Source organism: Canis lupus, chromosome 10 (genome assembly GCF_048164855.1).
Source record: "Canis lupus baileyi chromosome 10, mCanLup2.hap1, whole genome shotgun sequence".
Classification (NCBI taxonomy): Eukaryota; Metazoa; Chordata; class Mammalia; order Carnivora; family Canidae; genus Canis; species Canis lupus.
In genome coordinates this window covers 12,824,358-12,846,560 of record NC_132847.1, presented here as the reverse complement: position 1 = coordinate 12,846,560, position 22,203 = coordinate 12,824,358, and the positions used below count along the sequence as shown (strand labels likewise).

At 36.0% G+C, this 22,203-nt stretch overlaps 1 protein-coding gene across 11 annotated transcripts in view; it reads left to right on the top strand.

The window, feature by feature from the left end:
* Positions 1-22,203, top strand: part of LOC140641224 (palmitoyltransferase ZDHHC2-like) — a 464,956-nt gene that overhangs the window by 265,261 nt on the left and 177,492 nt on the right. For 3 of the 11 annotated variants that reach the window (XM_072840737.1, XM_072840736.1, XM_072840738.1), the window contains exon 6: positions 21,214-21,371. The exons of 7 other annotated variants lie outside the window; for them this stretch is intronic. In XM_072840737.1, coding sequence (XP_072696838.1) covers positions 21,214-21,371 — 158 coding nt within the window. Of the gene's footprint in view, positions 1-21,213; positions 21,372-22,203 lie in introns of those variants that run through there. One more of the 11 variants, XM_072840731.1, reaches the window with a different exon arrangement.

Here is a 22,203-nt window from a genome sequence, read left to right as displayed (position 1 = left end):
AGTTGGCTTTTTGTATATCTTCTTTGAAAAAATGTCTATTTAGGTCCTTTGCCCATTTTTTAATTGGATTACTTGTTTTTTACTATTAAATTATTTGAGTTCTCTATATACTTCTTTTTTTTTATTGACCCCTGCCTGGTATGCGGTATGCAAAATTTTTCTTACTATTCTGTAGCTTGATGATTTATTTTGCTGTGCAGAAGTGTTTTAGTTTAATGTAGTCCCACTTTTAAAAAAATATTTCTTATGCTTTGGAAGTTGTATCCAAGAAACCGTTAGTGAGACCCAAGTCAAGGAGTTTGTTCCTATGTTTTCTTGCAGGAGTTTCAGGTTTCAGGTGTTACATTTAAGCCTTTATCCATTTTGTGTTAACTTTTGTGAAGTGGCTTAGGATATGGGTCCAGTTTCATTATTTTACATGTGAACATCCAATTTTCCTAGCACTATTAATTGAAGAGACTGTCTTTTCTCCATTGAGTATTCTTGGCTCCATTGTCAAATATTGATTACATATGCTTGGATTTATTTCTGGACTCTTGATTCTGTTCCAATGGTCTATTTGTCTGTTTTTATGCTGGTACCATACTGTTTTAAAGATGATAGCTTTCTAGTATAGCTTGAAATTTATAGTGTAATCCTTCCTGCTTTGCTCTTTTTTCACAGCCTTTCAGTTTTAATCAAGGTCTTTTGTGGTTCCATGTAAATTCTAGGAGTGTTTTTTTTCTACTTCTGCAAAAAAATTTCATTAGAATCTTAATAGGAATTGCATTGAATCTCTATATGATTAAGTTGCACAGTCGACCTTTGAACAATGCAAGGTTAGGGGCATGACTCATATGCATTCAAAAATTTATATAAAAATTTTTGACTCCCCAAAACTTTACTAATAGCCTACTGTTCACTGGAAACCTTATGGATAATATCAACATTAACACATATGTTGTATATTATATGTATTATACATGTGATGTATTGTTATAATAAAATAACCTAGAGAAAAGAAAGTATTATTAAGAAAATTTCATGGAAGAAAATATACATTTACCATACTGCACAGTACTTAAAAAAAAGTCCTTGTATAAGTGGACCCATACAGTTCAACTTCTGTGACATTACCATCTTGTGGTAATGACATTTTAACAGTATTAATTCTTTTGTTCTATTAACATGGAATGTCTTTCCGTTTATTTGTATCTCCTTCAGTTTCTTGCATCAATGCCTTATAGATTTCAGCAAGAGATCATTCACCTTCTTAGTTAAATTTATTCCCAAGTATTTATTCCTTTTGATGCAACTGTAAATGGGATTGATTTTTTAAATTTCTTTTACAAAATTTTGTTAATGTATAGAAATGCTACTGATTTTTGTATGATCATTTTATATCTTGTGACTACTGCACTCACTGATTAGGTCTAAAAGGATTTTTAGTTGAGTCTTTAGGATTTTTCTATATAAAATTATGTTTTCTGACAATAGAGTTTCATTTCTTCCTTTCCAATTCTGATATCTTTTATTTCTATTTCTTGCTAGGACTTCTAGTACTATGGTGAATAGGAGTGCTGAGAGTGGGTATACTAGTCTCATTTCTGATCATAGAGGAAAGGCTTTCATCTTTTCACTATTGAGTATGATGTTAGCTGTGGGCTTGTCATAGATGGCCTTTGTTATGTGGAAATTTGCCACATTGCACATTGCCATATTTGCACACATTGAAATATCTTTGCAACTCACTGGACAAATCCCACTTGATTATGATGAATAATCCACTTAGTGTTATGTTGAATTCTATTTGCTAGTATTTTATTGAGAATTTTTGTGTGTATATTCATCAGGGATATTGGCCTATAGTTTTTTGTTTTGTTTTGTTTTCCCTAGTAGTATACTTTTCTGGTGTGGTATCAGGATAATGCTGGCCATGTAAAATGAGTTTGAGAATGTTCCCTTCTCCTTAATTTTTTGGAAGAATTTGGAAAATGTAATTCTTCTTTAAATGTTTGGTAAAATTCACCAGTGAAGCCATTTGTTCCTGGGCTTTACTTCTTAGGAAGATTTTTGATTACCAATTCTATCTTCTTACTAGTAATTGATCCGCTTAAATTTTCTGTTTCTTCCTGTTTCAGTTTTGGTAAGTTTTGTATTTCTAAGAATTTCTCTATTTTTCTAGGTTATCTAGTTTGTTGTATAATTTTTTATTATAGCCTCTTATGATTCTTTAAATTTCATGTGTTATCACTTATATTGTTGCCTATTTCTTTTATAATTTTGTTGATTTGAGTAATTTTAAATTTTTTCCTTGTTAGTCTACTTGAGAGTTTATCAATATTGTTTATATTTTTAAAGAGCCAACTCTTTTTTATAGGTGCAAATAGGTGTTTTTATTAAAGCATGGGACGAAGGAGCTGCCTAAAGAACCAACTCTTAATTTGGTTAATCTTTTCTATTGTTTTATTATTATTGTGCTCTATTTTATTTATTTCTACCCTAATCTTTATTATTTTTTTCTCCTGCTAAACTTGGGTCCAGTTTTTTCTTCTTTTTCAAGTTTTTAAAGTGGAGTTGGGGTGCTTATTTCAAATCTGTTTTGCTTCTTATTATAGTTGTTTATTGTTTAGAATAGCTTTTGTTGCATGGCATGACATGAATTCTGTTATGTTGCATTTGCCTTTTTTGTTTATCTCAGTATACTTTTTTAGTTACCCTCTAATTTCTTTTTTGATTCCTTTGTTGTTCAGCAGAGCGTTGTTTGCTTTCCATATATTTGTGAATTTGCCTCTTACTGATTTCTGGTTTCATGTCATTATGGTCAGAGAAATGTGATTTCTATTTTCTTGAATTTGTTGACTTGCTTAACATACGGTCTATCCTAGAAAATGTCCCATTTAATGTTGAGAAGAATGTTTATTCTGATGTTGTTGGAGAGAATGTTGTATATATGGCTGTTAGGTCCATTTGATCTATAATGTTCAAATCCATTGTTTTCGTATTGATTCTCTGTCAGAATGGTCTATCCATTATTGAGAATGCAGTATTAAAGCCCTCAATTATTACTGTATTATCATTTATTTCTTTTTTTAACTGTTAGTTTTTGCTATATGTATTAGGTGCCCTGATGTTAGACACATAAATATCTACAATTGTTATATTTTCTTGATACATTGACCATTATATAATAACATTATTTTTCTCTTTTTATCAGTTTTAGTTTACAGTCTATTTTATCTGATGTAATTATAGCTCTTCTGCTTTTCTTTTCTTTTCTTTCAGTTGCTATTTGCTTAAAATATCTTTTCTATCCCTTTAGTCTTAGTCTATATGTGTTTTTCAGGCTAACTTGAATTTTCTGTAGGCTGTATATTGTTGTATCTTGTTTGCTTTTTTTCCATTCAGGCATTCTATATCTTCTGTTTGGAGAATTTAATCAATTTACATTTAATTATTATTATTGATAGGTAAGGATTTACTATTGCTGTTTTATTTATTGTTTTCTAGTTGTTTTGTAGATTTATGGTCCCCTTCTTTCTTATCCTGGTGTCTTTTTGTGTTTTCATATTTTTTGATCGTTTGGTCAGTTACTTTTTTTTTTCAATATTTTAAATACATCATCCCATTATTCCCTAATTTTTTTTATTTGAAGTATAATTGACATGTACTGTTATATTTTCAGGTGTGCAATATAGTGATTCAAAAATTCTATACATTACTTAATGAGCACCATGATAAATGTAACCACCATATAACATTATTACAATATTAACTGTATTCCCTATGCTGTGCTTTTCATCTTTCTGCTGCATTTATTTTATAACCAGAAGTTTTAACTATTGATCCCATTCAACTATTTTATCCATCTCCCCACTCTCCTCCTCTCTGGCAAATACCAGTTTATTCTTTGTATTTATGAGTCTGTTTTGGTTTTTGTTTGTTTTGTTCTGTTTTGTTTTTTAGATTTCATATTTAAGTCATATATTTGTTGTTCTCTGTCAGACTTATTTCACTTAGCATAGTGTCCTCTAGGTCCATCCATGTTCTCACAAAAGGTAAGATTTCATTCATTGTTATGGCTGAATAATATTCCAATATATTATCATATATATGATATATATATATATATATATATGATATATATGTTACATCTTCATTGTACATTCATGTAGTGATAGACACTTGAGTTGTTTCCAAGTCTTGGCTATTTTAATAATACTGCAGTAAACATAGGATTATATATATCTTTTTAAATTATATTTTTATTTTCTTTGGGTAAATGCCAAGTAGTAGAATTACTGGATTATATGGTATTTCTAGTTTTAATTTTCTGAGGAACCTCAATACTGGTTTTCCACTGCACCTGACCAATTTGCTTTTCTACCACCAGTGCACAAAGTTTTCTTTTTCTCCAAATACTTGTCAACACTTGTTATTTCTTGTCTTTTTGATACTAATGATTCTAACAGGTGTGATGTGATGTCTCACTCTGGTTTTGATTTGTGTTTCCCTGATGATTAATGATGTTGAACTTATCTTTGTGTGTCTGTGAATTTCTGTATATTTTCTTTGAAATAATGTGTATTTATATCCTCTGCCCATTTTTTTTTTTTATTGGATTACTTTGGTTTTGTTGTTTGTTTGGCGGTATTGAGTTGTATGGGTTCTTTATATATTTTGGATATTAACTCCTTATCAGATATATCATTTGCAAATGTTTTCTCCCATTCAGTACGTTGTCTTTTGTTTTATTGTTGGTTTCCTTCACTGTGTAAAAAATCTTTTAAGCTTGATGGGATAAAACTTTCTGTGTTTTTATATTAGTGTTCTTTTACTTTTTATGGGAGTACCTTGTATGTAATTCTCTTTTTTTCACACTGCTTTTAAAATTCTGTGTCTTTGACTTTTGATGATTTAATTGTAATGTATTTTAATGTGGTCCTATTTAGGTTTAGCCTATCTGGAATCTTTAGAGTCTCTTGGTTCTGGATGTCCAATTCTTTCCTGAGGTAGAGAAGGGGTCAGCTATTATTTTCTTAGATATATTTTCTGTCCCTTTCTCTTTCTTTTTACCTTCTGGAATTCCCGTATTGTAAATAATGTTTCTTTTTGTTTGTTTGTTTGTTTCCCATGAGGCCCTGAAGCTTTCTTATCCCTTTTTCTTTTTTTAAGATTTTATTTATTTATTCATGAAAGACACACACACACACACACACACACACACACACACACACACAGAGGCAGAGACATAGGCCAAGGGAGAAGCAGGCTCCCTGCAAGTAGCCTGATGTGAGACTTGATCCTGGACCATGGGATCATGCCCTGAGCCAAAGGCAATTGCTCAGCTGCTGAGCCACCAAGGTGTCCCTCTTATTCCCTTTTCATTTTTTTTTTTTTACCTTTTTCATGTCTGACTGGGTAATTTCCAACGTCTTATCCTCCAGGTCACTCATTCTTTCTTCTGCATCATCCAGTCCACTTTTGAAACTAATTACTCACTGCATTTTTTATATTTTTCAACTCTAGTACTTCCATTTGTTTGTTTTGCTGGTTGCTGCTTCCTTATAAAGCTTCTCATTTTGTTCATGTATTGTTTTCTTAATTTCATTTATTGTATGTCTGTGTTTTCTTATTATTCACCAGACTTCCTAAAAATGATTATTCTACATTATTTTTCTGACAGTTCTAAATCTTCATATTTTTAGAGTCCGTTATTGGATTTTTATTAGTTTCCTTTGGTGATGTTATGATTTTTCATGATCCTTGATTCTTTTGTGTTGGTGTCTGTGCATTTGAATAATGTGGCTCCTATTTCAGACTTTACGGGTTTGCTTTGGCAGAGACAGTTCTTTACCAGTCAGTTCAGTTTAGTTTTCTGTGTGTGTCTGTTGATAATGTATTTGGGCAGGTAGGCCTACTATTATGGTCTATTTTGAGTGAAGTAACTATTCAAACGCTCAGTATAGGCATGGGAGGATGTGCTACTGGCTGAGAAAAGTTAGATAGAACTGCTGGCCTGATTCCCTACCTATGTGAGGCTGTAAGATGGGCTCCATGTCTGCTTTAATTCTCTGTTTAGGCTTACTAGATTGTCAGGGCTGTATACTATATTCGGCAGCAGATAGAGCTATGAGTTAGCTTCTGTTCTCTGGAAGGGGAGCAGGACAGGACTCAGGGCTTGTAGAATTTGTTGTTTCATGATCCAAATCAGACCAGAGTCCACACTGAATTTCTTGGTCAGGAGAGCCCAGCATTTTTGCTCTGTGGTTGGTAGAAGCCACAGACTATGTACTCTGTTAAAATGCCAATGCATATGGAGCTGTTCAGTGGGTTACATAGCTTTCTGCATGCTCTGCTTAGTTTCTCTGGTTGGACAAGCTAAACACTGTATTCAGCAATGAGAAGGGCTACAAATTAGATTCCCTGCTTGGTCTAGAGGGAGAAGTAGATCTAAAACCAGTAAAGCTCTTAGTTTGTTGTATTAACTCAAGCTGACCTGCACCACAAGTTCTCTGGCTAAACATGGCCCCTGGCTTTGCTCTACAAGCTATTAGCTCTGTTTGTTTTTTGTTTTGTTTTGTTTTGTTTTGTTTTTTGCTATGTCCTGTGGGACTGAATTGATGTACTTTTGACTCGGCTCCAAGGGTGTTCAGGCCAAGGCTCCAGAGCCGCCCCTGCACACGGAAGCCTAGACCCCGGATTCTCAGATGGCCTCAGCCCTGCTCACGCTGCCCCTCACTCCTCTCCCCGACTCTCTTCCCGTTCTCCTATAGTGGTTGCCTGGGTCATGGGCAAACCTCCCCTCCCCTGCATGAGTGCAGTGGAGACCCCAGGCTCCCCCCAAGATTCTGAGGAGTCCAGTAACCTGGCACCGTTCAGTCCAGAGACGGGGTTTGACTTAGGACATCACACATGTTCGGCCGCATGCAAGGAAATGGCTGAACCAGGCAGGCTTCCTGCAGAGCGAGAAGGGGTCTCTGCCTCCTTTGCAGCAAAGAGGAGGAGGGACCCACAGCTGGTACACGGAACCCCCAAGTTCCCGTTGTCCACGCTCCAACTAAACAGCGTCAGAAAATAAACTCTAATGGGCGGTGGGAGGAAAGGCTGTCGGTGGGAATGGGCTGGGGGGTCAGAAGGCCTCCCCCCGCGGGCTGAGTCGGCGCGGGCCTCCTGGGCTGGCTCTGCAGCTCGGGCCGCTCCTCCCAGTCGTGGAAAGTGGCCACGCGGTAGCCCACGTGCCCGGCACAGCAGCCGGCGGACGCCAGCAAGTAGGCCCGAGGGGCCCAGCACCTCCCGGCAGGGCGACGGCGGCTCCGGGCCCAGGGCCGCGTGGTCAGGGCCGCCCGGGGGAGCCCAGGAGCGCCAGGCCCCAAAGCCACTGCGCTGACTTGGTCCTGAGCACTGCGGGGTCGCGCCCGCCGTCCGGTCACCGGTCACCGCCCTGCCCTCCGAATCACCTGCCCCCATCCCCCGCTGCGCTATGGGCCCTCAAGCCGCACTCACCTGAGCCCGCGTCTCCCTGGTCCAGCGCGGCTCCAAAAAGCAAAAGTCCTCTGAGCCCACCTTCCGCTGGGCTGTGTACCTTTCGGGTATTTCTACTACTTCTTCTGGTCAGATGGGGCCAGAAGACACTCTTCCCAGTGAGTGGGGCTGTGTCTCAGCAGCTTTGCTTAGGTGAGGCGGAATGGGGCTGCTCTGGGCTACCCTTTTTCCCAGTCTCTCCAGTTGGGAAGGGCCTACAGCTACTCTCGGGCTATGAGTTAATCCTCCTGTCTGTGTGCGTAGCATGGGAAGCCTCCGTGCCAGTGTCGGCCTCTAGGGAGCAATCATCTCTGCTCACCTGCCTCTTGGCTTCCGTGCCCCTGAGCTACTTCTGGTCAGAAGGGGCTAGAAGGCACTCTCTACAGTGGACGGGGCTGTAACTCAGCACCTCGCCTGTGCCTGGGCAAACTGGGATCTAGTGCAGCAGAAGTCTTCATTTAATAAGGCAAGTCTGCACCTCACCAAGTTTCTGGGTCAGAGTACATCCCTTGACTTGTTTCTGCAAATGAGCAGAGCTGCTGGTTGGGATTCCTACCTGGGCACTGCATGTTAAACTCTGCTAGGTCCATATGCTGGTTGTCCCAAATCCCTTTCCCTCTCCCTTTCTCATCATCAGATTCCCAGTAGTGCAAGATCAGAGTAAGGGCTCCCCAGAAAGGGACCCATAATTCCCACAAAGGAAGGGGGCTGGTTTCCCCCCCTGAGTTTTCCTTTCTCTCTGGAGGCATCAGAGTCTCAGGAGAGACCTCTCCAGATGGTACTGTGCTGGCCTGGAGGAGGGGCAATGTGGCCAACATGTAGCCACTTTTCTCACCCATCTAATAATGCGGTCTATGTGGTCCTGTGGGGGGGGGGGTGGGGGTGTGCTTCAGGCTCATTCACATGTTCTACGATTCTCTTAGTTTTGTTTTGTTCTTGAAGAGATGATAGTTGTTTTTGTCAGGGGGAGTGAATTCAGGAACATCCTATGTCATCATCTTAGTGATATCACTCTCCTCATGTGTAATTTTTAATTCTAATTATTTATACTACTTACGATGATGTATTGCGATTCTGTGCCTGAAAAAGAATTTACTACTTCACCTTTTGGCAAGGGCAATATAGGAAGGCAGCCTTCTTTCTTAACCATAAATTGTTGAAAGTTCATTTGGTCACACATATGTCTTGTTTCACGATTATACAATTGCATTTATGGCTTTGAAGGAAATACTGTTTTAATACACGTGTATTTTATGGTTAATTGTTTGGTAAATAACCAAAAAATTAACATCGATCTCAGAAGAAATATGGCCAATTTAGTTCAGTAAGAATTTTTTTCTGATTGGATAAGTTTAGAAAATTTATGACAGAAGATAAGACCTGTTTTCAAGGAGCAAATTGAAAACAAAAAATCATTTCAAGTCAGAATTCTATTTGAAACACATAAAAAACGGTTTTATTTTTCTGGGTTTAGGAAGATATTTAAAAATTACTCCATTTCTTAAACACTACTAATAGATCATACTTTTGTTTTATATACTTCTAAGCACTTAATGTTAATATATTTAAATATTTCAATAGCTCTGTGTGTCTCTTTCTTATACACTAGGAAACAATATAGTTTGAAAACTTGCACGAAGTCATTCAGGTGATAGAATGTGAAGTCAGAATTTATACAAGGCTTTGGAGTGTCTGTATTGCCTTCAACCAAGTCTTTTGAAAACTAATTTATAGTTTTCTGTTTATATTGTAAAGTACTTTTTACTTTTGAGTGAGATAAAAAATATTTGGGTTTTTAAAGAATGCTAGATAGCTCAAATGAGTATCGATGTAACTTCATTAAATATAATAAGGCAAAGTAAAGAATTTGAGGCAATGTAGAGGAACACATTTTTATACATGAGGACAATGCAAAATAATATTCTTTTCAAGAAGTTGTTCTAGATTTTTCCAGCTATTTTCCAATGTCACAATTCTGGTTCTAATGTCTCTCTAAATTTACTGACCAAGATAGCCTTACTATTACCCTCAGCTTCAATAAATTTTAGACAGACTTCTTGATTATAGGCCCCAGACTTCCTCTTCTAGGAGCAATTACCTAAGAAAACTTTCAATTGTAAATTTTTTCTCTGTCTCTGAAAAGAAAAATTTCTCCCAGGCTCTTGACAGTTTTACAGCCCAGGAGTACCTGGGAACCCTCCCAATGGAATGTAAACTTCAAAGAATATAGGGCCCCCTGCCTTCTATCTATGAGAGCATAGGAGCTTCACTTTGATAAGAACCAATAGCAAACATGATGGCCTCATCACTTTGACCAACATTCTCCAGTACCTTTCTATTAGCTCATAGCTCTCCCTGATGTTTAAAAACAAAGGCTTCTGTTTCAATGGAGTTAAGTTCTTTGTCTCTACCTCCTTGCAAAGTCTTGATCTCTGTTGCAGTTGATTTGAGTGAAGTCTCCCTTGCTGTTTTAAGAAAACGTCCAGTGTGATTTTTGACTGTCCAAATTATTATTTTTTCTTTATTCTTAGTTACTATCTTTGCTACCAATCTAATAACTTTTCTTTGATGTAATTTAGCCAATGGAGACTCAGAGATAAATTGCAGTGTTAGCAGAACATAGCAAATTGGGATATATTCCCAAGCAGAAGAAATATGATTTTTATTTTAGATTTATTTATTTATTAGAGAGAGAGTGGTGGGGAGGAGCAAAGGGAAAAGGGAAAGAGATAATTCAAGTGGACTCCCTGCTGAGCACAGATCAGGACTCAATTTCAGGACCCTGAGGACATGACCTGAGCCAAAATCAAGTGCCATATGCTCAACCAGCAGAGCCACCCATGTGCCCCAGAAATATGATTCTTTAGTTTTGTTAAATTTAGCAAGGATTTATGTAAGCATTCATTCAGCTAATATTAATTGTGCAAGCACTAGGCCCCTTTCTAAGTGTTAGGCTTATACTGGAGAATAAGTGAGACAAATTCCCTGACCTCAAGGTGCATGCGTTGTATCCAGATGTTGAATAACATCAATAATACAAAACTTCCATCGCAATGATCAAACTAAAAAGGATGTGTATTGTATCCTTTGAGCATTTGTCATGTGTTGGTCAACATATACAAATGTAATAGGGATTACTATTTCAATAAAGCACTGCAATTGGTATTCTTTCTGAATATTCTCTTCTTTATGTTCTGTGTCTATCTTCTATAAAAGGCCATTAACTGCTGGTATGGTATATGCTTTGCCAGCTATGACATTAGGTTCTGGCTTGACATAATTTGACCTATGCAAATCCTGAAGGCTGCTAAGTGAGCAGGGTGCTGAACTCTTAAAGAGAGAGATAATCTCACACTCCATGACACTGGCTGTGAAAAAAGAAGAAAAAGAACTGTTTGGGAAAGTGAAAGTAAGGGATAGTTAGGAATGTGTGCAAAAGTCAGATTTCCTACATCATATTTTTTCTGATAACATCATAATTAAGATTTAAAACATCCCTAGAGTTTTCTTTTTTAAATGTTTACTATTTTCACATCAACCTTGTATTTCTTTGACTTATTATAGAGTAACTGAATTTATCTAAATCCTACTGTGTTTTTGAGTTGTGATAAAATTATTTTGTCATATCAATAATGGTATTTATTTCTGTTTCTACCCTAAAAGTAACACATGCTCATTATTGAACATATTATAAATCAAAAAAGTAATTTATATCTTTGCATGTGTACCACATGATTTCTAAGTAACATCCCAGGGAGCTCACTTTTGTGACTTGATAGTACATTTTTGAAATTGTAGTATCTGGAATAAGTGTCCCTGTATTCGTTTATGAGGATTAAATAATAAGAAAGTTGCAGAAATATTTATAAATATTATATCCTCTTTTGTATTGACCCCTTTATCATGATGTAATGCCCTTCTTTGTCTTTTATTGCAATTTGTATTTTAAATTCTATATTGTCTGATATAAGCATAGCTACATCAGCCTTTTTTTTCCTTCCATGTGCGTGGAATGTCTTTTTCTATCCATTCACTCTCTGTGTTTCCTTAGATCTGGAGTGAGTTTCTTATAGGCAACATATAGATAGGTCTTATTTATTTATCCTTACAGCCACTCTGCCTTTTAATTAGAGATTTTAGTCTATATACATTTAAAGTAATCATGGATAGGTATGTCCTTACTGCAATTTTGTTGACTTTTATCTTATTTTTTTTTTGGCTGTTTTTGTAGTTTCTGTTTCTTTTTTCTATCCTTACTCTTCCCTTGTGTTTTGGTAAGGCTTTTTCTTCTTTTCTTTTTCCTTCCTTCCTTCCTTTTCTTTTCTTTCTTTCTTCTTGTGTGTGTGTGTGTGTGTGTGTGTGTGTGTGTGTGTGTGTGTTATGTTTAGTTTCCATTGTCATTTTCTTTTATGTATCTACTATAGCTTTCTACTGCGTGGTTGCCAAGAAGTTCCCATGTAGCATCATATGTAAAACAATCCATTTTAAGTTGATAGCATCTTAAGCTTGTGTGCATTCTAAAGCTACATTTTTATTCTTCCTACCACCATGTGTTGTTTTTGATGCCATATTTTACATCTTTTTATTTTGTATGTCTCTTAACTAATCATTGTAGTTATAGTTATTTTTCCTACTTTTATCTTTTAACCTTCATATTGGCTTTATAAGTGGTTAATCTACTACCTGTATGATATGTTTCCATTTAGTAGTGAGATTTTTCTTTTTCTTTTTTTTTATTATTTTTTTTATTTTTATTTTTCTGTATGTCCTTGTGACTAGTGCCTTTTCTTTTCAGCTTGAGGAAGTTCCTTTATCATTCTTGTAAGCCAGTTTAGAGGTGGTGAAAATTCCTTTAGTTTTTGCTGTCTGGAAAATCCTTTATCTATATCTTACTTCTGAATGTTAACCTTGCCAGGTAGCGTATTCTTGGTTGGAAGTTTTTTCCTTTTAGAACTTTGAATAGATCATGCCACTCCCTTCTGGCCCATAAAGTTCCTGCTGAAAGATCAGCTTAGTTGTCTTAGGAGGATTCCTTTATATGTAACCATTTTTTTTTTTTTTTGCTGGATTTTAGTATTCTCTCTATATCTTTAACTTTTGATATTTTAATTCCAGTGTGTCTTGATCTGGAGAAAGGACAAGTGTGAACTAATTATTTTGCAGAAAAACAATCTATTTCTGAGGGGAATTTTGCACAAAACAACTTTGTTCCATTATAAGCTTTAAATTAAATCTTATTACCAACATGAAAGTTGTCAACTGGGTTTTCTTAGCCATTAATTCACCCCAGGCATTATCTTGGTCTCCATAGCATTAGGTGCTTTAATTTACTTATCAAAGCTAAGGGATTTCCTTAGAAATTTCCTTTCCCTTTTCACTAGGCACAGGAACAGAGAAAATTTTTTCTAATAAGATGCTATTTATTGCAAAGAAACATATCTCATAGAACTCAGGCTGTTCCCTTCAGATAACACACACATACACATATACACATACACACACAGAATCTCAATAAAATCATTACTGTAGTTTCACAAAGGGTGATTGAAAATATGTCTAAGCCATTGCTTTGTGTACTGTGACACCATTAAATATCTAATTTGGGGATTTTATTTACCTATTTTTTGTTTCCTTGTGTTTCTGTGTATATAAGAAAAATAATAGTTGAAAAGTTGGGTTGTCCATATGTCTAAATTTTGAATGTGACTCACATCAAAGTTAACTTTTATGACAAGGAGAACAAAATATTTAACTAGCTATATAAAGCTAAAGTTGAAATTTTGGCACTTGTTATTTTTTGAACTTTGAACACTATAATATAAGCCCATTGCTCTTCTTTTTTTAATCCATTATACCAAGTGAACTCACTTTCCTGTGCATCTATTCAAACTTTCCCTGGGCATCTAATGATCCTGGCTCCATCTTGCTTTTTGCTTTTCTCACTTTATTATTGGTTACTATATCCAATATGACCACCTGATTTCTGTCAAACTTGACTAGTATTATTTCACACAGTATTTTGATTTTGACTCCTGGGTTTTCTTTTGTTTTGTTTTGGTGCCTGACTTGACTGACAAGGTATCCTTTTTCCTCTCTTCTTATTTGCTCTTATTCATACCTTGAAGCCAAAGTCTCATCTCACTTTCTCAAATCCGTCACAATCATACTTAACTCATCTTCCACACTGTAGGTTTTTAAAAGATTTTGTTTGTTTGTTTATTTATTTATTTATTTATTTATTTATTTATTTATTATTTATTTATTTATTCATGAGAGACAGAGAGAGAGAGAGAGGCAGATATAGGCAGAGGGAGAAGCAGATTCCCTACAGGGAGCTGATGTGAGACTCAATCCCAGGACCCTGGAATCACACCCTGAGCCGAAGGCAGACACTCAACCACTGAGCCACCCAGGCATCCCCATACTGTAGTTTTTGTACTATGGAGTTTGACTCTTCAGTTTTCAGCATAGCCTATTTCATTCACTTAGAAGTCATATTTAAATATCTTTCTTTCCTATGTAATCTTTTTTTTAAAGATTTTATTTATTCTTAAAAAAATAAAGATTTTATTTACTTATTCATGAGACACACACACACATCGAGAGAGAGAGAGAGAGAGAGAGAGAGAGAGAGACAGGCAGAGGGAGAAGCAGGCTCCATGCAGGGAGCCCACTGTGGGACTTGGTCCCTGGTCTCCTGGACTGAAGGCGGCGCTAAACCGCTGAGCCACCTGGTCTGCCCCCTGTGTAATCTTAACCATCTAAACTGCATGTTTTGGAAAGCTAGATGGTATGTTTTTTTTATGCAGCAGCTGAAACACCTTTTTTCCTTTTTCCTTTTTTCTTTTGACCGAAGTTGTAAGACTGGTTAAAGTTTAACTTACTGTAGGGAAATTTCTATTAGCATCCAGATGGTGAGAGGTTCGTAATTGGTATGGATCCTAGTGATTGTATGCCTCCCTAGTGATTGTGGTCCTCAGGCTAACAATAATTTCCTGAAGCCTTATGTACAGGCATCATGGGCAGCTTAAGTTGGGTAGCAATTTTACAATGAGTGTGATGTGCATATCTGTTTCTTTGTTTTGGTGACTGAACATCTCAGGGGCTAACACTTATGTTAAATGTCATGCATGAGATAATTGCCTATGGCACAAAACTATAACTAACAAGCTTACTTGTAACATTTAGCTTCTAATAAAGAATAAGTAGGATTCATGGATAAATGAATTCATGGATAAGTGGATAAATGTGGGAACCATAATTTTTAATCCTCTGTTTAAAGTAGTTCAAAGAGAGGGTAATTTTCATTAATCCAAAGCACTTATTTTTTTCTAAATGGATAAATTAAAATGAAAATAAGTATTTGAAACCTGCCTCTTTTATAACATATGTCAATGAAAAATATGGTAAAGAATGTACTTGGTCAAGCACCACAAAATTAACATGACTTTTGCTGATTCTAGCCCTGGATTTGGAGGTTAAAAGGGCACTATGGGAAGTGTGACATTAAAGGAACTTCATTAAGAGAAGCATCAGTAAACTTCCAAGGTGAAATGTTTTTAGCAAGTTCTATGGAGTGTAAAGGGTAAAAAAAATAAAATGGGATTTGGTTTTTGGAGATACATACTTACTCTCTCTCATTTGAGGATGCCTGTTTTCCTCCATTCTATTTCTTTTTCTAATACTTAAAAAATTCTGATCAAGTTCATATAATATAAAATATACCATTTTAACAATTTTAAAATATGCAATTCACTGACATATAGTAAATTTACATTGCTGTAAAACTATTAATTCTATGTAGTTCCAGAACATTTTCACCACCCCAGAGGGAAATCCTTGACCCATTATACAGTCACTTCCTATTTTCCCTCTATTAGTGGCCTTGGCAACCACCAGCCTGATTTTTTTTATCTCTATGAATTCATCCATTCTGGATGTCTCATATATATGGATTCATAAAATATGTGACCTTTTATGTCTGGCTTGTTTCACTTGGCACAATGTTTTCAAGGTTCCTCCATTTGGTAGCATATATCAGTACTTCATTCTTCTCATAGTTGAATAATATTCCATTGTATATTGTATATACAATATTCCATTGTATATATTCCATTGTATATACTATCTTTTGTTTATCTGTGCATCAGTTGATAGACATTTTGGTTGTTTCCACTTTCTGACTTTTATGAATAGTCCTATTGTAAGTGTTTGTGGGCAGATATTTGTTTTAACACTTGTTTTCAGTTCTTTTGGGTATATACCCAAGCATGTAATTGCTGGGTCATATGATACTTGTTTGTTTAATTTATTGAAAAACAATCAAACTTTTTCACACAGACCAAACCATTTTGTATTCCCACTAGTTGTGTGTGACAATTTTAACTTTACACATCCTCACCAATATTTGTTAATTTCCATTGTCTTAAAATTTTTTATATAGTGCTTCTAGTGTAAGAGCAGTGTATTTCACTGTGGTTTTTACTTGCTGAATAATGTATTTAGCCATGTGCTTCTGACCATTTATATATCTTCCTGGGATTTTTTTTGTTTTTTTTTTTTTACATTTTTAAAAATATTTTGTTTTTAAGTAAACTCTATACCCAATGTGGGGCTCGAACTTACAACCTCAAGATAAAAAGTTGTACTCTCCACTGATGGAGCCAGCCAGTGCCCCATTTCCTGTTTTTAATACTCTAAAATTATCCTATGATTGTAACACCTTCAATCTATACATTAATTCAGTTAAATCCTTTCAAGGAGGGATGCCTGGGTGTCTCAGTGGTTGAGAGTCTGCCTTCTGCTCAGGGCGTGATCCTGGAGTCCCGTAATCCAGTCCCATATTGAGCTCCTTGCATGGAGCCTGCTTCTCCTGTCTCTGCCTTTCTCCCTGCCTCTCTCTGTATGTTTCATGAATAAATAAATAAAATCCTTTAAAAAATCATTTCAAGGATTATCCCTATGCTAGTGCTAAAAAAAAAAGTTTTTAAATTAATAATTTGGGCAAAGGATGGTATCTTATAATTTAATAAACTTCAATTCATCATATTTGGCTAATTTTTATGTGCCATTTATTAATAATCTCATGCCATTCAAATGACATGAAATATAAACCATATCTTTCTGAAAACTATACATTAACTAAAATAAGGTTCAAGGGATTTACCATTTTCTCCCAATTTTTTTTTTAAATACTTTTCACTAAGTTCAGTAAAATAATGAGTATTTCAGTGCTAAGTGTTCTGAGAAGGCAATCTTTTCTCTAAAGATATTTAACGATAGCACAATTTTATCTTTAGATTCCCCCATTCCCATTCTTCTTTCCTGTTCTATTACTGCCTTTTACACCTCTATCCTTTTAGTCAGAAACAGATCTGCCTACTTATTGAGATTAATATTCTGCCCAGAAAGGTGAGACAAATTGTCTCCTTCTCTTCTGATGACTCTGTTTTCTATGACTTTAATTGTATCTCTTGAAGTTCTCCTCTTTCATGCAAACCTCAACCAATTAGAGCCCGAGATAAGGCTGTGCCAATGATTACAAAGTTAGTAATGGAAATCTGAGTCTTTCAGACTCAGATCCTAGCTTTGGAATTGGCCTTTTACCTGTAGAAGGGAGGAGGCTGTTGGGGGCAGTGATGGGCTTTGCTACAACACACTGATTGCCTCTAGCATTCTCTTGAGACAAAAAGGAGCAGTTAAGTTCTGCTTTTACTGCTGGTTCTGATTATTCGTTGCTTTCACCTTGAGTTTTATACTGTAGCTTGTAGGTTTATACCATTTTCAAAACAAGAATGTGATGAATTTGGCTATTGTTACAATGGAAAGTTAAAGTAAATTGTTCCCAAATAATTTCTGTGTCTCTTCCATGGCCCCAAGTTGGTAATAAAAGAATGGATTTACCATAAGCAATAGTGCATATTTACTGAATATAATGTACCTGCATACTTTAAGAAATGAAGCAAATTTCATTTGTAATACCTGAAACTTTCTATTGTACAAGAAGTCTTATAATTAATGCAGTTAATTAACTGTGGATTTAATTGGCTATTTCAAAGAGCATTTAGCCACTTCACTGTCATAGGAGCGCAAAAAAGACAAAATACATACAAATTAGAGGGCAGTCATTGTAATTATTCAAGGTTATTGTAAGAGAACTCTTGTCTATATTGGACATTTAAGATGACCCTGCGTCAATGCAGACAAATTAAAGATAAGTATTTGATACTTTTGAAAAATACTGCTTTTAGTTTATTCAATCAATTTGTTTAAAACTTTGAGGCAACCTTAATAACATCAAGCAAATCTAAAGATGTTTGACAACCCTAAATGATATTAAAAACAAATTGTGCAAAAAATTGTAGTGTTCATTAGTGTTACTTCCAGAGAATAGGAATTTAGAGAATTTCACCTTCTATTTTATTCTATAGAGATATATTATTTTAAAAGATACAAATATTTATAGCTTGTAAAGCACTAATTAGCTTTGAAAACAAGTTGGTAAATATACAAAGAATTGGCCACTATTCAAAGTTCAAAAACTCTGCTTTTCATTAGCTGCAGAAAGAAATCATTAGGGAAGAAATCCCTGATGGGCATTAACTCTGACATATGGTCCTACACTCAAGTTAATACTTACCATTTCCTTGCTTGGAAAGTTGCTTTCTTTTAGAATTAATTTCCAAATCGTGAGTCACTTGCAATTTACTGGAAAAGACAAAGTATGGTGGAGTTCATTAAGGAAATGGAAGAACAATACATCTGATTATTTTTGGCATATGATACACTCTTTAGATGATCTCCGACAAAAGAAATGTGTATGCCTTGATAAAAGGATATTAAAACAGAGCCAATTAATATATCCCATAGGGCCAGACTTTTATAATTGCGTCCTGGGGGCAACTCAGTTAAAGTTTTGTATCAGGACCTTTAGCAAACTCTCCTGAGTGGGCTTCAAAGAGTGGGTATGATCAAGACAACTTTCTTTAGTGGATGTCCAACCAAACTAGGAGCAGCAATAGGCTGAAATGTTTTTGCTTGTGGTTGTGAGGAATGTTCTGCACAATGACAAGTTTTGTGCATGTTTACTTATTTCTGCTTCCTACAGAACCATATAACCTTACATAAAGCAATGCTGTCCTAAAGGACAAATCAATCAGAAAAGACATTGGAGTATAAAGGGCTTGTTGTAGTTGCTCATCGTTTCAGTCATTCGTTCAACAGGCAGTTCTCAGAAACTGCAATAGGTTAGAAATACTGTCAGAATTAATAAATCATGATGTTTCCTCAAGGATCTTGCAGTCCAGTAAAGTGATGGAATCAAATAAAGACATCATTATTTGTAGTTTCAAATAAAGGTAGCATAGAGGGTACAATAATAGGGTAAAAGGGAGGCAAACGTTTTGGCAAACAATAGGAAAGATTTTAAGGGAAATGACAACAATATATGTATTCATTAATTCAATAGCTATTTATAGGTTGTCTAATATTTTCCGGGCTGGAGATAAAACAAGAAGCAAAGCATAATCCCTGTCCTCTTGAAGGCTATAACATTTTGAAAAGTGGATAGATATCACCAGCAGACAAGAGGGATAAAAGTGTATTGCAGGTGGAAACACAAAGGCTTTATGTAGGTTAACCAATGAACTTTCCACACCCATCTGATGCTTATAGCTTAAACTGCTAGAGCTCCTTGCATGGAGCCTGCTTCTCCTGTCTCTATGAATCTGCACAGGAATAATGCTCAATATTTCCTTTCTTATTTTTTTTTCCAAAGAGAAAGACACTGGTTTGTGAGTAGAGGACATACAAACTTAAGAAACCAACATATGGTCTGATTATCAATCTTAAGATTTTGCCTAAGAAGTGATGAGTTCAGCTAGGTTTTTAACTCAGTGATACAGAGCAGAATCATCAGTTGATGATGGGCTCTGGAGCTAGGAGGCATCTGAACTATGGACAAGGTATTCCATGTATAATGGAATACACAGAAATAATGCTCAATATTTCCTTTCTTATTTTTTTTTCCAGAGAGAAAGACACTGGTTTGTGAGTAGAGGACATACAAACTTAAGAAACCAACATATGGTCTGATTATCAATCTAAGATTTTCCCTAAGTAGTGATGAGTTCAGCTAGGTTTTTAACTCAGTGATACAGAGCAGAATCATCAGTTGATGATGGGCTCTGGAGCTAGGAGGCATCTGAACTATGGACAAGGTATTCCATGTATAAGATGAGCTGAGTAAGGAAACCATGTCAAGAACATGTAAAGAATGGTGCAGACTTAGGGACACATAGACTAAATGCCATGCAATAAATAACAACTTAATAGAGACTTTCTAATTCAGAATTTCACTCCCTATGGGCTAAGTTGTACTTTTAACCCCATCAGAATCTATGAGCTATTCATCGTTTGTCACACGTACCCCTTGCCATTTTGGGCTCTAGATGCTTTGGGTAGATTTTTGTTACTAATATCCAAAATGGATACAACGTGGAACAACGTTGGAGAGTCTCTAGGTAGTTTTGTAAAACTAGAAAGTAGAATACAGTAAGAGATGAGTCCAGAAAGAAAGACAGGGCCATAAATAAGTAGTTTTGTGTACTATGATGAGAAATTTGGGTTTTATAATATAAACAATTGAAATCACTGCAGGCCTCCAAGCAAGAGAGTGACATGATCAGATTGCATTATATGAAAGACACTTGAGTGCTTCAGAGGGGGTCATAAATGGAGGCAGATGGGCCACTAGACAACCGTAAGAATGACTTTAGCATGGGATATTAAGAGTCTCTAGTAACGTAGTAGCTATGGGAGAAAGAAGAAATTTTATTTAAGACATGTCAATATTATGGAATTTATGTGACTTGGACACTAATTTTGTGAAAGGAAAGAGTGAAAGATTACTTTAATGGTGAATGAATGCCAGTATTTCATGAATAAAGGAAATCCTGGAAATGGTGTTACATTTGAAGAGAAAAAAAAAGTACAATTGTGGCGATATTAGGATTGGAGTGTTCCTTCAGTTAGGAATCAGTCAGGGAGACAGAAAGTGCAGGTAAAAGTAATTTGTGTTTAAAAATGGCTCACAGTATCAACGGGGAGCAGAATCAAACAAGGGGTAGAGTAAGAAAGTAAAGCTGGATCATAAGCACTTCTTAAGATCAGTTATTCAATTACAGTCAATTACCCCTTTAGTTATTAATTTTTTCCTTTTAAAAATTGTAGTTGCTGCCATTTGAAGAACCAGGGAACAAATTCATGTATATTATTTAGTTTTTCCTAATAACCATTCCCCAAGGCAGCTATCACTATTGTTATTTTACAGATGGGGTAATTTGGACACACAAAGTTTAAATAACTCACCCACCAGAGGCAACTTGTCTGATTCCATAGCCAGTAGGGTTAATGATAATGCTACTCCTTGCCTGCCAAATACCAAATTCCAGATGGACTGAGGAAGGCACAACTGTCCATAAGATTCACCGCGCCCATACGTCATTTGAGCACTTCAGTTCTGTCCTACCCTAGACAACTTCCTTGTGCGTCCATGGCCTGGGTAAGAGTGGGCAGGGCTGAAAGTAAGAAGATGCCATGGCAGAAAGGCAGACAGACTCAAGAGCAGAGAATTACACTTGATCTTAGCCAAAAGGCCGAGAAGTGATGAGACAGCAGAGAATTAAATGGTGATGTTTTTCTCCTCTCTAGCATCTGTGTCTGCAGCCATTGTACCTCAGCCTCTTGGGGCCAAGCAGGGCCCATATGTGTGCTTTGTGTGAAACAGCTCCCTGAAGCAGTTTTTGAAGCAGCATGGGAGTGGAGGAGTCATGAAGGCTGGTTCTACCCCATGGTATCACAGTGGTCAGGTGGGGATATTGACTTTGTGTGAGATGCTTTTTAATTCCATATGGGAATTGTTTATTTTTGACATGTGAGAACATGGGATGCAGACTTGAAACCTGCTTTTTGTTTTTTGTTTCTAGTTTGTTTGTTTTTTACTAAGACCATTTTCTCTTTGTTGCAAAGAGTAAATAAGTCACTTTTCATAAAATGCTGTGCAGGGGCACCTGGGTGGCTCAGTGGTTGAGTGCTTATCTTTGGTTCAGGTCATGATCTGGGTTCTAGGATCAAGTCCCATATTGGGCTCCCTGCGGGAGCCTTCTTCTCCCTCTGCCTATGTGTCTGTCTCTGTCTCTGTGTCTCTCATTAATAAATAAATTAAATCTTAAAAAAAATAAAATAAAATACTATGCAGAGCCTACCTTAAATAGTTAATGTTAACATCCTGGGAAATCTTTGCAAATAGCAACTCTTAGCTCGTTCTTTAAATGTAAATGTTAGACACCATTTCAGGAAGCATGCTCACATGTTTTAAATCACTTATCTTTTTGTTTAAACAGCTGTAAATGTATATGCATAATTCATTGTTTTGCATTAAGGAATAATGTCAAGAGAAGAAAATAACAGATAAATGAAGAAATGTAATGTTGGAGAGTGAGCAAGAAGCCAGGCCTGGACATATTTGTATACAATATATAGTGCCTTTCTAGACAGAATATTTCTGACGCTTACATGGGTTGTCTGAAGGTAGACTAGAGATAATCTGATCCTGCACTGTCCAGTACTGTAAGTATTTAAATAACTATGTGTGGCTTGTTAAAATTAGTTAAAATTAAATACAATGTTTAATTTATTTCC